Source organism: Trichomonas vaginalis, chromosome I (assembly GCF_026262505.1).
Source record: "Trichomonas vaginalis G3 chromosome I, whole genome shotgun sequence".
NCBI lineage: Eukaryota > Parabasalia > Trichomonadida > Trichomonadidae > Trichomonas > Trichomonas vaginalis.
In genome coordinates this window covers 1,300,238-1,312,276 of record NC_067203.1, presented here as the reverse complement: position 1 = coordinate 1,312,276, position 12,039 = coordinate 1,300,238, and the positions used below count along the sequence as shown (strand labels likewise).

The following is a 12,039-nucleotide window of genomic DNA, read 5'->3' as shown; positions in this document are numbered from 1 at the left end:
GTGTAAATTTGTGTCGATATTGAATTTTAAAAAGCGATTTATCAATGGCAAGCTTACCACCCTATTTGTGTGATGGATTAACCCTTTTTTATTCAATATTTCAGCAGTTCCATTTATATAAATCACTCTCGGGATTAATCAATCATGATAAAATTGATTCTCATTTTAGGAATTTTGTTGCATTGCTTCAAAAAATAAAATACACAATGATTGATATGCATTAAAAAATATGAACAAATTTTATCGAGAAGCGCAATGATAACCATCTATATTTGATAAGTCTTTGAAATCTTCTAATTAGAAAATATTGATTGTCATACACTCATTGTTCAATATTTGATTTTTTGAAATATTTTTTCATAATGCTAAGAAATATATTCGAGAACCTAATGATAGTGTTGTATTTTTATGCTTTTAATTACCGATTATTAAACGATACATTTAATGATAAAATTATTTTTTTGATTAATTCATGTATCGAAATATAATTTATCAATATTAATTATATATATATAACTTATATATATTATTTTTATCATTAATAGAGGTCGTAACGACATTCATAAAAAGAAGAAATATTTGAATGTTCTGTTGAAATCTGAAAATTCACAATTTGATGATAATTATGGTGATTTATGGGTATTCTAATGCACAAATGTTTATCTAGAGTATCTGTCATGACATAACGTGTTTTGAATCTGACGTTTCGAGCGGATAACAAAAAAATCTCAACAATTCCTCGCTAATAGTCTATCTCGTTCATATTTCAAAATATTATCGGATATTAATCTGATTCGTATCAGAAAAAAAAGTATTGATTCAAACTAAATACATGATGTATTTAAATTGTAAACTATTCAATATTGAATAGTTTACAAAAAGGCATTTTATGATGCCAATGCGCAAATATATAATATAAATGAAGTATTCATTTTATTTTAGAGTTTTTAGACCTAAGTATTCCCAAACTAACACCTTCTGAGCACTGCGATTTAATAATAATTGATTTGAAATCATAATTCGATTAAATATAATTTTCTCATATTGAGAAAGATATATATAAATGTATACTTTATTGCAATGCATATCGAGATATCAAATTGGATTTTTGTATTACGATATGAAAAAAAATAATTAATCTTATATAAAGCACAAATCTAATGATAAATTAAAACAAATAATTTCGAATTAATTGCTCTTTAATTTGTTATCCATTTATATTTTCCCGTAATAATTCAAATCCGAAAAAACTTTCAAAAAACGCGGAATATTACTCAGATTAATATTTTGACCAGTTTTCAAGAAGATTTATGAGCTATATGTTATGAAATGATTTCATTTCTATGGCATTTTTCGAAAAAGTAATGAAAAATATTACGTCGATATTTTTCTAATTCGATTAAGAGTATGCTATTAAATTAAAAGATGAAGAGAAAAAAATATAATGGGTTAACTTCTGATCAGATATCCAACTGATCTTTTAATTCAAAAATTGAGAGACCAAAAAACTATCTTAACAAATTTGAATTGTGTTGAAAAGAGTTAGAAAATTAGTTTTCTGATTATTGATCGCACTGTATAAATATCAAAAAATTAGAGAAAATTTATGTATTGATTCAAATTAATTCAATCTGATCTCACAAAATATTTTAAATTACAAACTTTGTAGTTTGAATAGATAATTAGTAGTAAACTCAAATAACTAGTTTATTTTTGAATAAAAATTATTTGAATATATTCAATTTTGTGAATTTTCCTTCAAAAATCAAGTTTAAATATTTTATTTGCCATATAATTATAAATACAATGAAACATATTCGAAATTGAAAAGAATGACTTTTTCTGTTCTTTCAATTATTCAATTTGAATTTTGCAATATTGGATTTCTCATTAAATAGCTATTAAAAACAACAAGCAATTTAACTTACATTCAAATTTATTTGTGTTATATTCAATCTTCTCAAAACTTATAATTTTCGGCTATAGCATGATTATATGCTATATAATATAATAAACCTATAATAGTATCATTCTTTCAATTATTTGAAGAGAAAACCGAAAAAATCTATTTTCGGTCTATAACAATTCAAACCGACAAACTAATGCAATTGAGAATTGAAAAATTGATGCAGCATTATAATGTACTATCATTATTAAACTGAAAATATTTTACAAATCGAGAAGTTGTATAAAACGTGCATTTTCGAGCCAAAGGTTTTAAATATCAGCTTGGGTTCCCTCATATTGATTAAAATAATAGTTTTTCAGCATAAAATATCGTCATAAATATTTGTAATTACAACGAGAAAAATGGTAGTTTTGGTTAATCGATACTAAACAGAGATTTATTCAATGTATGCTTGAATAGAATGTTGAGCCTTTCTTCTAATTTCGCAGAGAAAACTGTCAATACCGCTTGATTCTCCGAAATCTATCTGAAAAGCGGGTAACTTAGTCTTCTTTTCCATTGTCGGTAAACTTATATTTTGTCTTATCCGGAGTTTTGGTTTAAATCTTTTCTGCAAATGGGTATACCATCTATTTTTAATGTTATTGGAGGATCTACCGGCAAAATACTTAGCTATCTGTGACCATTTGGTTCCATACACGGCAAAGAGCTGCTCCAATAAACGATCATCTTCACTGGACCAAGGTTCATTTGTCAAACCTTTCTCCAAATAGTTCATATATCTATCTCGGCACTGACGAGATGTTCTTCCTGGAAGAGCCTGAGCAATTGTGTTCCATTTTCGGGCTCCATATTTGGCAACTTGTTGTTCTAAAATAAAATCTTCTTCAGGAGTAAACTTTATACGCTTTGATTTGCAATCAGCCATTGGGCTACTCATTTTTTCATCACCGGAATAATCATCGGATGTGAACGTCATATAAATTGTTGTGAATAAAAAAATATGATTTGAGAGTGCATTCAATTTGTGAAGCGAATTTAAGGGTGCACACGAGAGGATCATGTAAACTTCAGAATTTAGAACCTTATTTTTAGGCATTATCTTGGCTACCTATTTAGGCTCGAAAAGCAAAAAATATCAAAAAATACAACTTGACTCCATTCTGACCCTTTCATGGAGGTAGTTTTTATCCGCTAGTATTTTCCCTTTGAATCTCTTTACAAATCGAAATCAAATTCAAAACTCAGTAGAAGAAAGGAAGAATCGACTTACTACGGTTGTAATACGAATAAATACATATATTTAATTATTTTTATTTACATAATAATTGTTTGAAGCTCATATTCCAACAAATTTTTAAATAAAAACATTAAAATGTTGAAAATGTTCATATATTTTAATAGGGTTTTGGCACTTTATTGAGGAATTACTACATACATAGTCGAACTGAACTTGATATTTTGAAATTTAAATTATTTATCAAAATTAAAATTTAACTTGAAATTTATAATTATTTAGTCATATTTTGCATAATTCTAAGTAGATTTTGTAAAAAATCAAGAAAGAAAAATTTTAACGTGCTTTATTTTTTCTTTTTTATAATAATACATATTATTATATAATTAACATATTCATAATGTTTCACCCTTTCAAAAATATAATCCTCCTCCTCTCAAATAAACGTACATACGGGTGGCCTCTTTTTTCAAAAAATTAAAATTTGAAATTTTGGGCTCAAATATTAGAGATTTTTTCAACCTTCAACGATATATGTTGTCTATATCAGACCTCCTTTCTTTTTGATACTTAACATTGTTCCTAAATCTTAGCCGTTAAGGCTGTTCTGAAAATATTTTTTTTCGAAAAAATTCGAAAAAAATTCTTAAAATTCAAAAATCCCTTAATTCCTGAGGATTTTGGAAAAAAGTTTTTACATGAACATGTGTATATTATATGAAGTATATTGATAAGGTAAAAATCAAATTTTATTGCATATTCATCGAGAAAATAAACTAACGAATCCCTCAAAATTGAGAGGGTAATCCTCCTCCTCTCAAATAAACGTACATACGGGTGCACCCTTAAACCACATTTAAATAAAATATTATCATTTTGATGGATAGATTAATAAAAGGGTTTAAATGTTGTATTTTCAAATCTCCCATTGAATTGTAATTTTATGTAAATATTGTAGAGGAAATAAAAATTAATTAGTATCTGAAGTTTTAGATAGTGGTTGACGATAGGATTTAATTTTTCATAAAACGATAAATATGAGGATAAGATATATTTTACATCATATATTATGATATTTAATAAGGACTAAATTGGTGAATTGAATTCTATAAATCTCAATTCCGACCATTATTAGCTTATAACTATCTGATATGTATTATTAACATAATAGCAGAATTGAGAATTGTTTTAGATCTGACAGGTATTGTAATTGAAATTATTACAAACTTTTATTCTATTATTCGTAATTAATTATTTGAAGGGCCAAAAAAATCATTGTAATACGTCATTCAATATTCAATTTTTGTGTCATTTCAATTTTTGATAATCAATTTAACTGAATGTAATTGATAACATTTATGAAATAGTTTATTTGTAATAATCAATAAAATATCAAACTTTACTAATAATTTCTCTCAAAATCCCGAATCTGATCTACCGGATTTTTTCATATATTTATTCTTATTATCAGATTTTTAGACCGTCCCCATTCTTACATTAATGTCAGATCCAATTTTCTGAATATCGTCTAAAATTATCTTATTGAACTATTGTTAGTGAATTCTTTGCCTCTCTCTATCAATTGAACAGTATGATAAAAAATCTGATTTGCTAATCTGTTCTGTCAATTACTTCTATAACTCCTTATTGTGATAATCAAATGACTTCTTATACGGAACTGCTAGATTTAGTAATATTTCGGAACTTTTTCAACGTATTTTCTCAAAACTTTTTTCGCTTATGGTCGTTCGCAGCAAAACGGCATTATCGCATTGCCTTCAGATTCCAAATCTCCGACTTAAAATTGTAATTTCCTTATTTCACACAAAAACTTATCAGATAAATGTCATTTGCTCAATAATTTTAAACAACTGTGTTTCATCATTCTAATGCTGCGAATCGATGTATTGAAAAATGCATTGAATCTGAAAGATTTTCTCCGATTAATGAAATGGAATCCAAATATAGTAAATTACATGTCTTATTGTATGGCAAGTAAAAATCTTCAATATTTAATAAAGTTCAATCGCATTAAGAAATTATCAAATTTACACAGTACTTTGTCTTCTTTCGCTTTTATCAATATGTGTTGTGAACTCAATATTAATGTTCTTCATAAAAATTTCGTTTTCAAGACAAACTTAACATTTTACTTGTTGATTGCTCAAAAACAATCCATATATATATGTTAAATTATAGTTCTGTTGCCATTGCAATGTCATCATATTCATCAACCTCGTCATTCGCATTATGGTCAAGTATTGGAGGATATTTCTTGTCGAAAAGGATTTCTTCTTCGGCATATTCGATTTGGTGATTGATCTTGCCGAGCTTATCCAAGATAAAATAGATTATAATGGCTATAACAAAAACAGCTGCTGAAATCACGAAAATAATCCAGCCTCCTGTAGAGAAAATCAAGCAAATCATCGCTGCGACTTGAACAACAACTGAAAAGATATGGAGATAAGGGTAAAGGAAGGCTTTTGAAATGAGGTCTTTCTCAATTGTATAGCCGCGCTTTTTTAGCTTGAATCGGAAAATAATTTGGGAAATAATTATTCCGACCCACATAAGTGTTCCTGTGAAACCACTGATACCAAGTAGGGATCCGTAGAATGACATTCCGCTCTTTCCGAACAAGCCAAGAGATTGGGATGAGAACCCAAAGATGAAAACAATCCAAATGAAGACTAAGGTAAATATTGTTGCGTTAAGTGGCAATGAGTTCTTATTAAGGTTGGAAAGCCATTGGGGAGCTAAACCTTCCTTGCTTAAGCCGTAAATACATCTAACAGTACCATAAAGTCCAGAGTTGGCACATGAGAAAGCAGCAATAAGTGTAACAAAGGTAAATAATTGGCCAGCCCACTTTAATCCATAAGATGATAGGGCATATGCAAAAATTGATTCGTCAAGTGACGCCTTTTCATATGGAACAATAAGAATCAAGGCAAGAATTGGTATGAGATAAATTAAAATAATTCTTGTTGCCACTTTCTTGCATGCAGCTGGAATATTCTTCTGAGGATTTTCCGTTTCAGCTGCTGAGAGGCCAACAATTTCGGATCCTTGGAAGTTGACAAGTACAAAGATCATATATGTCACAATTATTGCAACACCGTTTGGGAATAATCTATGAGCTAATGATCCTTCACCTTGAGCAATAATCCTGCCGCCAATAAATCCAACTTCATTCTCTGTGAAAGGATGGACCTTCTTTCCGATCACTCCTACCCAAATGAAGAAAGCAATAACTACAAATAGGGCAATAATAGCAATCTTTGCAATTGCCATAGCGCTTTCAACATGACCAAACCAAGTGACTTTAAAGAGATTGATTACTGTCAATAGAACTAAGCATACTGCTCCCCAAACGAAATCGCTCCAAGCAGTATTCTTAAACGGGATTGTATAGTATGTGTTCATATAAGTTGCAAATGCAAGACATTCTGATGGGACGTAAACTACCCAATTGATCCAGAATGACCATCCAATGCCGCAACTTAACATGTTTCCTAAGAACTCTTTATTATAAGCCACGAATGATCCATGGCGAGGTAAGTTAACGAGTAATTCGGAGAATGACTGCATAACTCCAAAAACTGTAATTCCTGCAATTAAGTATCCAATTAACACAGGAAGAGCTCCCATTTCGCTGAATGTTAATCCAAGACCAAGGAAATAGCATGATCCAATGATGCCACCTAATGAAATCAAAGTTACGTGCCATGATTGAATTCCTCTTGCAAGGGATTTAGGAGATTGCTTTTCTGAATCATCATTTGATTTACTTGAATCAAGATTGATGTTTAGTTTTGAATCAGAGCTTGATGATTTTGTTTCATCAGACTTTATTGTTTCAGATTCACTGGTTTTCGGTTCATATTTAACTACAACTTGAGCTGTGCTGTTAGCAATAGTAGGAATAGACATTTGCAATGAGAAGAATGTCTAGCTTTCGCCTTTATTCTTTATATCGATTCATAAACAGATTTTCTCTCTCAAAAATTGAATAATACAAATTTTATCATATAAAAAACTGATAATATCAATGGATATTAAGTATAATGGTGATATGATAATTGAATGTCAAAAATCTAATCTTAGGAAAACATATTAAGTATAAGCAATACTATCAAATATCTTAAAAGCACGATTGAAAAACTTTCTCAAATCATCACTTTCATAAGATATCACACAAAATTTGAATAGTTTACAAAATTTATCGATTATTTGTAACAATAAGTATAATATAGTGAGTAATGATGTGTATTTCAATAATAATGCTATTCCTCTGAAAATTCATCGTTTTATCCATCTTTCACATCATAAAGTTAAATTAATTAGATTAATAGAATAAAATAATATCATAAGTATTTTTATGTGAGAATTATTTTTTGAATAAAGATCTCAATTGTAGTTGTCTTTATTCCCAACATAATTATTGTGTATTATTGTATTAATTGATTAATTATCGATTGAGCTTGAATTTTTTCAGATAAAGATGATTTAGTCTCTCAATTTTCCGAGATGTTTCAAAACTAAGCTGCTCATTTGACATCTTCTATTAAATTTTCCATTTCTAGAATGCTGTTTTATCATCGAATCTAACCATTTAATCTTGGCCTGATAATTCATAAAATACGCTAAAATTTTTCTTAATCTCTTACACAATTAACTTTTAACACATAAGATAAATTTACGAAGATGTTTTTAAATTAAGGATTTCTGTTATGGGTTTCAATTTCCTTATTTATTAATTTGAATTTAGAAAATCAAATTTAGAGTTTTTAATTTGGTCGAAAGATCCTATTATTTAATAATCTGTTTAAACATATCTCAATTTTGTCGAATTATTCAAGATTCTTTAATATTGAAATCAAAATTCATTAATTCCAAGTTGTAAATATAAAGACCTTTACCAGCATACCAAACATGTTCCACAAATTCTTCAACTTGACCTCAACTTTGAGCTTCGATTCTCTTGACTGAAAAATTTTTCAATTGATTTTATGAGAGCGAGGAGATCTTCCTACTCTTTGAAAGGATATAAAATAATTCAATTATTATATAATGGAGCAACCACACAAACATATAAAGTAGTAAGCGATGCTGGCCTCCAATTTGTTGCAAAATTTTTGCAAAAGAAAGATGAGCACGCATTGACTGAAATCGAAATTGTCAAGAAAATGCACCATAAATATATCTTAGAATTCAACAATATGCTAGAAACAGATACTGAGTTTGTTATGTTATGTCCGTTTTATCAATCATTAGCTTTGCATTATGTTCAGAGCATTGATGGATTTACACCACAAAGATTAGCGACATTATTCTATAAAATACTTGTTGGTCTTAAATATATCCATAATATGAAAATAATTCATGGTGATATCCGACCGGAAAACATAATTGTATCTACAGAAAATAATGAGGAAACACCTCATATCATAGATTTTGGCATTTCTCATTATGAAGGACAACCATTCGATAATACTTTAACAACTCCAGCATATAAGCCTCCAGAGCAAGACCTTACATTTAAATCCGATATATACTCGCTTGGTTTGGCGTTTTATGTTTGTTTTTCGCAAATACAAACTGCTTCCCAAATCCGAATGCATCAGCTATTTAGTGAAAAAGCTTGGGCATCATCAAATCCGTTGTTGATCGACCTCATCAAAAATATGATTGAGCGAGATGTAGAAAAAAGATTTTCTCTTGAAGATTGCTTGAACCATCCTTATTTTACAGAGCAAATCGATGAAACTACGCGTAGTACAATTATGTGCTGACTTTTTGTTAATAAATAGAGTATCTTCTTTAAATATTTTTTTATAATTGAATTTTAAAGTTTCTTTGGCACGTACGAATACTAAAATTAAACAGGCTGACGGAAAGATTATAAAATATGTTAATTTTCGTTGCTTTAGGCAATATATATTTTCTAAATTTGGTAAAATCCATTGGAAGATTGAATATTCTAACTTTGTTTGTCTTGTTTGTGTCGAAACATGCACCCAGAACATCTTTATTGTTACTTTTAAATTCTAAAAAAAATTGAAAAAATTAAAAATGAATAGCAAAAATATAAATTTGCACTGAAAATTTCAAAATTATCAAAAATTTGGAATTTTGATTATCTCTATTTTTATATATATTATAATTTTCTCGCCGAAAAATAGTTTTTTAACCTCTTTCAAAAGATTTGATATTCTATTCCTCAATGCAACTAGTTTCTATCATAATTCCTACTATCTATTCTTCATTTTGTTCCCATATAATTCTTTATTATCTTAAAAACAGATTCGCCGTTGACCCCGACACTTTTACCACAACTGAAAAATCTCTAAAAATTTTTTTTGTATGCTCTCGGTGAGAAAAGGTGAAAGATTTTTAATTTATAAAATGACAGACGCAGCAGAGCAACCAGTTCCACTTGAAGATATCCCACAAGAGAATACAGATGCATCAAACAACCAGCAAAATGCTCAGTCAATTCAACCAGAAAAAGCAGAAAATCCTACTAACCAAGCCAATGAGGCAGATGGCGAGCAGGAACAACCAGAACAACATGAAAATGTAATCTGGCATGCTATTAAATGGCTTGGATGGGGAATTTACAAAGTTGCATATCATTCCGGAGAATTTCTCGCTGATTTATTCGGAATTACTACACCAAGATATCAGTATGCACTTACAGAATATTATGAACGCGAAAGACAAAAAGCTTTACGCGAAAAAATGGAAGCCGGCGAAATCGATGAGAACGGCAACCCATTACCACCTAAGGAAGGTACAGCATAAATTTAAATGTAAATTATTTCTATAATTTGAAAAGATTGTTTATTTTCGAATTTCATTTCAAAATTACAAATGAAAAACAACTCCATCGAATAGGAGTTCCTGTAGTTTTTTGAAGTATTTATCACTTTGTACTAAAAATTCGAATATTAAATAAATAATTTATTAGAATGTAATATCTAACATTAATGTATTGAACAAACAAATCGTTAGTAATATTTATTTCTTCTTGCCTAAGCTTGCACGTGATTCTCCTTCATCAGAAGAAGATGAATCATCTTTGGACCTTTTAGGCTTTTGATCCTTTTTAATCATCTGCTCTATCTTCCTTTCTTGTTTGGTGGTCGCTGTTTTCTTTGCTTTGTTTGGATCTGCTCCTAATCCTAATCTTGATGGTCTTAATTCAACATCTGACTTCCATTCGGCTTTGTTGTCATCAGGGTTCTCTTGAACACCTTGGAAGAAGATTTTCATAAGCTCTTCTGGCATTGGTTTGCGCGCCATGTAAAATCTTTGTAAACTACTCAATTTAGGAAGCACAAAATCTCCTCAAAAGTGACGAGATTTTAATTCTAAAAAAAATAAGTCGCTAAATGACTGCTGGAGAGCCAGGTCTTTGTGTCAATTGCGGCGTTTTCACAAACTTATATGACGACAAGTATTGCGTTGATTGCTATAATGAAGCTGTTGAACAAGCGAACACTTATGATTACGAAGAAAATGCAGGTGTTTCAATAGAAAACCAGCACATTGATGATATCTGTTACGAAAGAAAGAATAATGGCGCTGCTCTTGACAGAATTATCCCTTACGAATATAAAAATTCACCAGAGAAATGTGCAATATGCCAGGATATGATGAATTGCGGAGAAACAGTTGTAACTCTTCCATGCGCACATACATTCCATGGAAATTGCATCTATCATTGGCTTAGAAACAATGATGATTGTCCAATCTGCCGTTCTGTTATTAATACCCAATAGACTAAAATAGAGATGTAATATATTTTCAATTCATATCCATATTTTTTCATAATTCCCATAATGTTATTGATATTTTAAAATTTTTATATGTATATGATCATTAGCTTTATTATATATGTTATTTTAACGGAAATGATTTATCCAAGATCGTTAATTACTATTTGGACCTATCGATAAAAATATATATTGGAAAATTTAGGGAAAAGTTAGAACATATTAAGCAGAGTTATGGGATAGGTGGTATAGTGGTTAATGGTCAATCATGAAGTCTTGTAGTGCTGCTAGAATACAGTAAAAACAATGATCGAATATTTCTCTAAAATTTATAACGGACAAATAAAAAAAAATATGAGCGGAGAACTAAAGATTATTGTAGCAGGACCTTTAAGCTGCGGCAAGTCTGAAATAGCAAACATCCTCTCTAACGCATCGAAAGGCTACACAGGAAATTATACACCAACAATCGCAGTCAGAATCCTCGAATTTTCAAGTGCATTAGATATTAATGGCATGCAAACATCTATTGATATTCAATTATGGGATACTAGTGGTGATGAAAAATATTCACTTACATGGCCAGCAATTGCTAAGGACGCTGATGGTATGTTATTAGTATATAATGGATACAAGAAGAAAGATGCTCAAGCTATCGAAAGATACTGCCGCGAGCTTGGTAAGGAACTTAGCTCTAAGCAAGTCTTAGTTGTTGCACATAAGATTGGCGAGTCTGAAGATAAGATAGCTTCTCCAAAGCTTCCAAAGGGCTTTGAACCAAAGATTGTTGCTGCTGATGCTAAGAACAACTTCAATGAATTCCAAGAGAAGTTTGAAACCTTTGCTGCAGAGTGTTATCAGATGAAGCTAAAGAAGATTGAAGAAAAGGAGAAACAAATGTTAGGCGAAACAGTTCAGAAGAAAGTTAAGAAAATGGTTGAACCAAAGAAGGAAGAAAAAACAGCAGAAGGAGACATTTCTCCTGAAGAGGATGAAGCAGATGCAATTCCTCCTCCATCAAAGCCAAAGATTGCCGATGATTAAATTGTCATTAACTGTAGATTTACTATTTTTTACGGACAGATATCGAATCTCTCAAATATTATATC

At 29.9% G+C, this 12,039-nt stretch overlaps 7 protein-coding genes across 7 annotated transcripts, besides 1 other annotated feature; 4 read left to right on the top strand and 3 right to left on the bottom strand.

Moving 5' to 3' along the window:
* Positions 1 to 1,620: 1,620 nt before the first annotated feature.
* Positions 1,621 to 2,924, bottom strand: TVAGG3_0907710 (RNA polymerase II transcription regulator recruiting protein; the record flags this gene model as incomplete). The annotated part of the gene is made up of 1 exon (XM_001307179.2): positions 2,346 to 2,888. The coding sequence occupies one exon, from the start codon at positions 2,886 to 2,888 to the stop codon at positions 2,346 to 2,348; it is 543 nt and encodes a 180-aa protein (XP_001307180.1).
* Positions 2,925 to 2,951: 27 nt separating this feature from the next.
* Positions 2,952 to 3,991: a mobile genetic element.
* Positions 3,992 to 5,339: 1,348 nt separating this feature from the next.
* On the bottom strand, positions 5,340 to 7,082 carry TVAGG3_0907690 (amino acid permease family; the record flags this gene model as incomplete). Its single annotated transcript, XM_001307178.1, has 1 exon — positions 5,340 to 7,082. One exon carries the CDS (start codon positions 7,080 to 7,082, stop codon positions 5,340 to 5,342), a length of 1,743 nt encoding a protein of 580 aa, XP_001307179.1.
* Positions 7,083 to 8,071: 989 nt separating this feature from the next.
* Positions 8,072 to 8,951, top strand: TVAGG3_0907680 (protein serine/threonine kinase protein; the record flags this gene model as incomplete). The annotated part of the gene is made up of 1 exon (XM_001307177.1): positions 8,162 to 8,944. The coding sequence occupies one exon, from the start codon at positions 8,162 to 8,164 to the stop codon at positions 8,942 to 8,944; it is 783 nt and encodes a 260-aa protein (XP_001307178.1).
* A 564-nt stretch (positions 8,952 to 9,515) lies between these two features.
* TVAGG3_0907670 (LP10445P family) lies at positions 9,516 to 10,110 on the top strand (the record flags this gene model as incomplete). The annotated part of the gene is made up of 1 exon (XM_001307176.2): positions 9,516 to 9,956. One exon carries the CDS (start codon positions 9,516 to 9,518, stop codon positions 9,954 to 9,956), a length of 441 nt encoding a protein of 146 aa, XP_001307177.1.
* Positions 10,111 to 10,172: 62 nt separating this feature from the next.
* Positions 10,173 to 10,457, bottom strand: TVAGG3_0907650 (uncharacterized protein; the record flags this gene model as incomplete). The annotated part of the gene is made up of 1 exon (XM_001307175.1): positions 10,173 to 10,457. One exon carries the CDS (start codon positions 10,455 to 10,457, stop codon positions 10,173 to 10,175), a length of 285 nt encoding a protein of 94 aa, XP_001307176.1.
* Positions 10,458 to 10,546: 89 nt separating this feature from the next.
* On the top strand, positions 10,547 to 10,936 carry TVAGG3_0907660 (ubiquitin-protein transferase protein; the record flags this gene model as incomplete). The annotated part of the gene is made up of 1 exon (XM_001307174.1): positions 10,547 to 10,936. One exon carries the CDS (start codon positions 10,547 to 10,549, stop codon positions 10,934 to 10,936), a length of 390 nt encoding a protein of 129 aa, XP_001307175.1.
* A 347-nt stretch (positions 10,937 to 11,283) lies between these two features.
* TVAGG3_0907640 (GTP binding) lies at positions 11,284 to 12,000 on the top strand (the record flags this gene model as incomplete). The annotated part of the gene is made up of 1 exon (XM_001307173.1): positions 11,285 to 11,974. The coding sequence occupies one exon, from the start codon at positions 11,285 to 11,287 to the stop codon at positions 11,972 to 11,974; it is 690 nt and encodes a 229-aa protein (XP_001307174.1).
* Between the last annotated feature and the right edge of the window lie 39 nt (positions 12,001 to 12,039).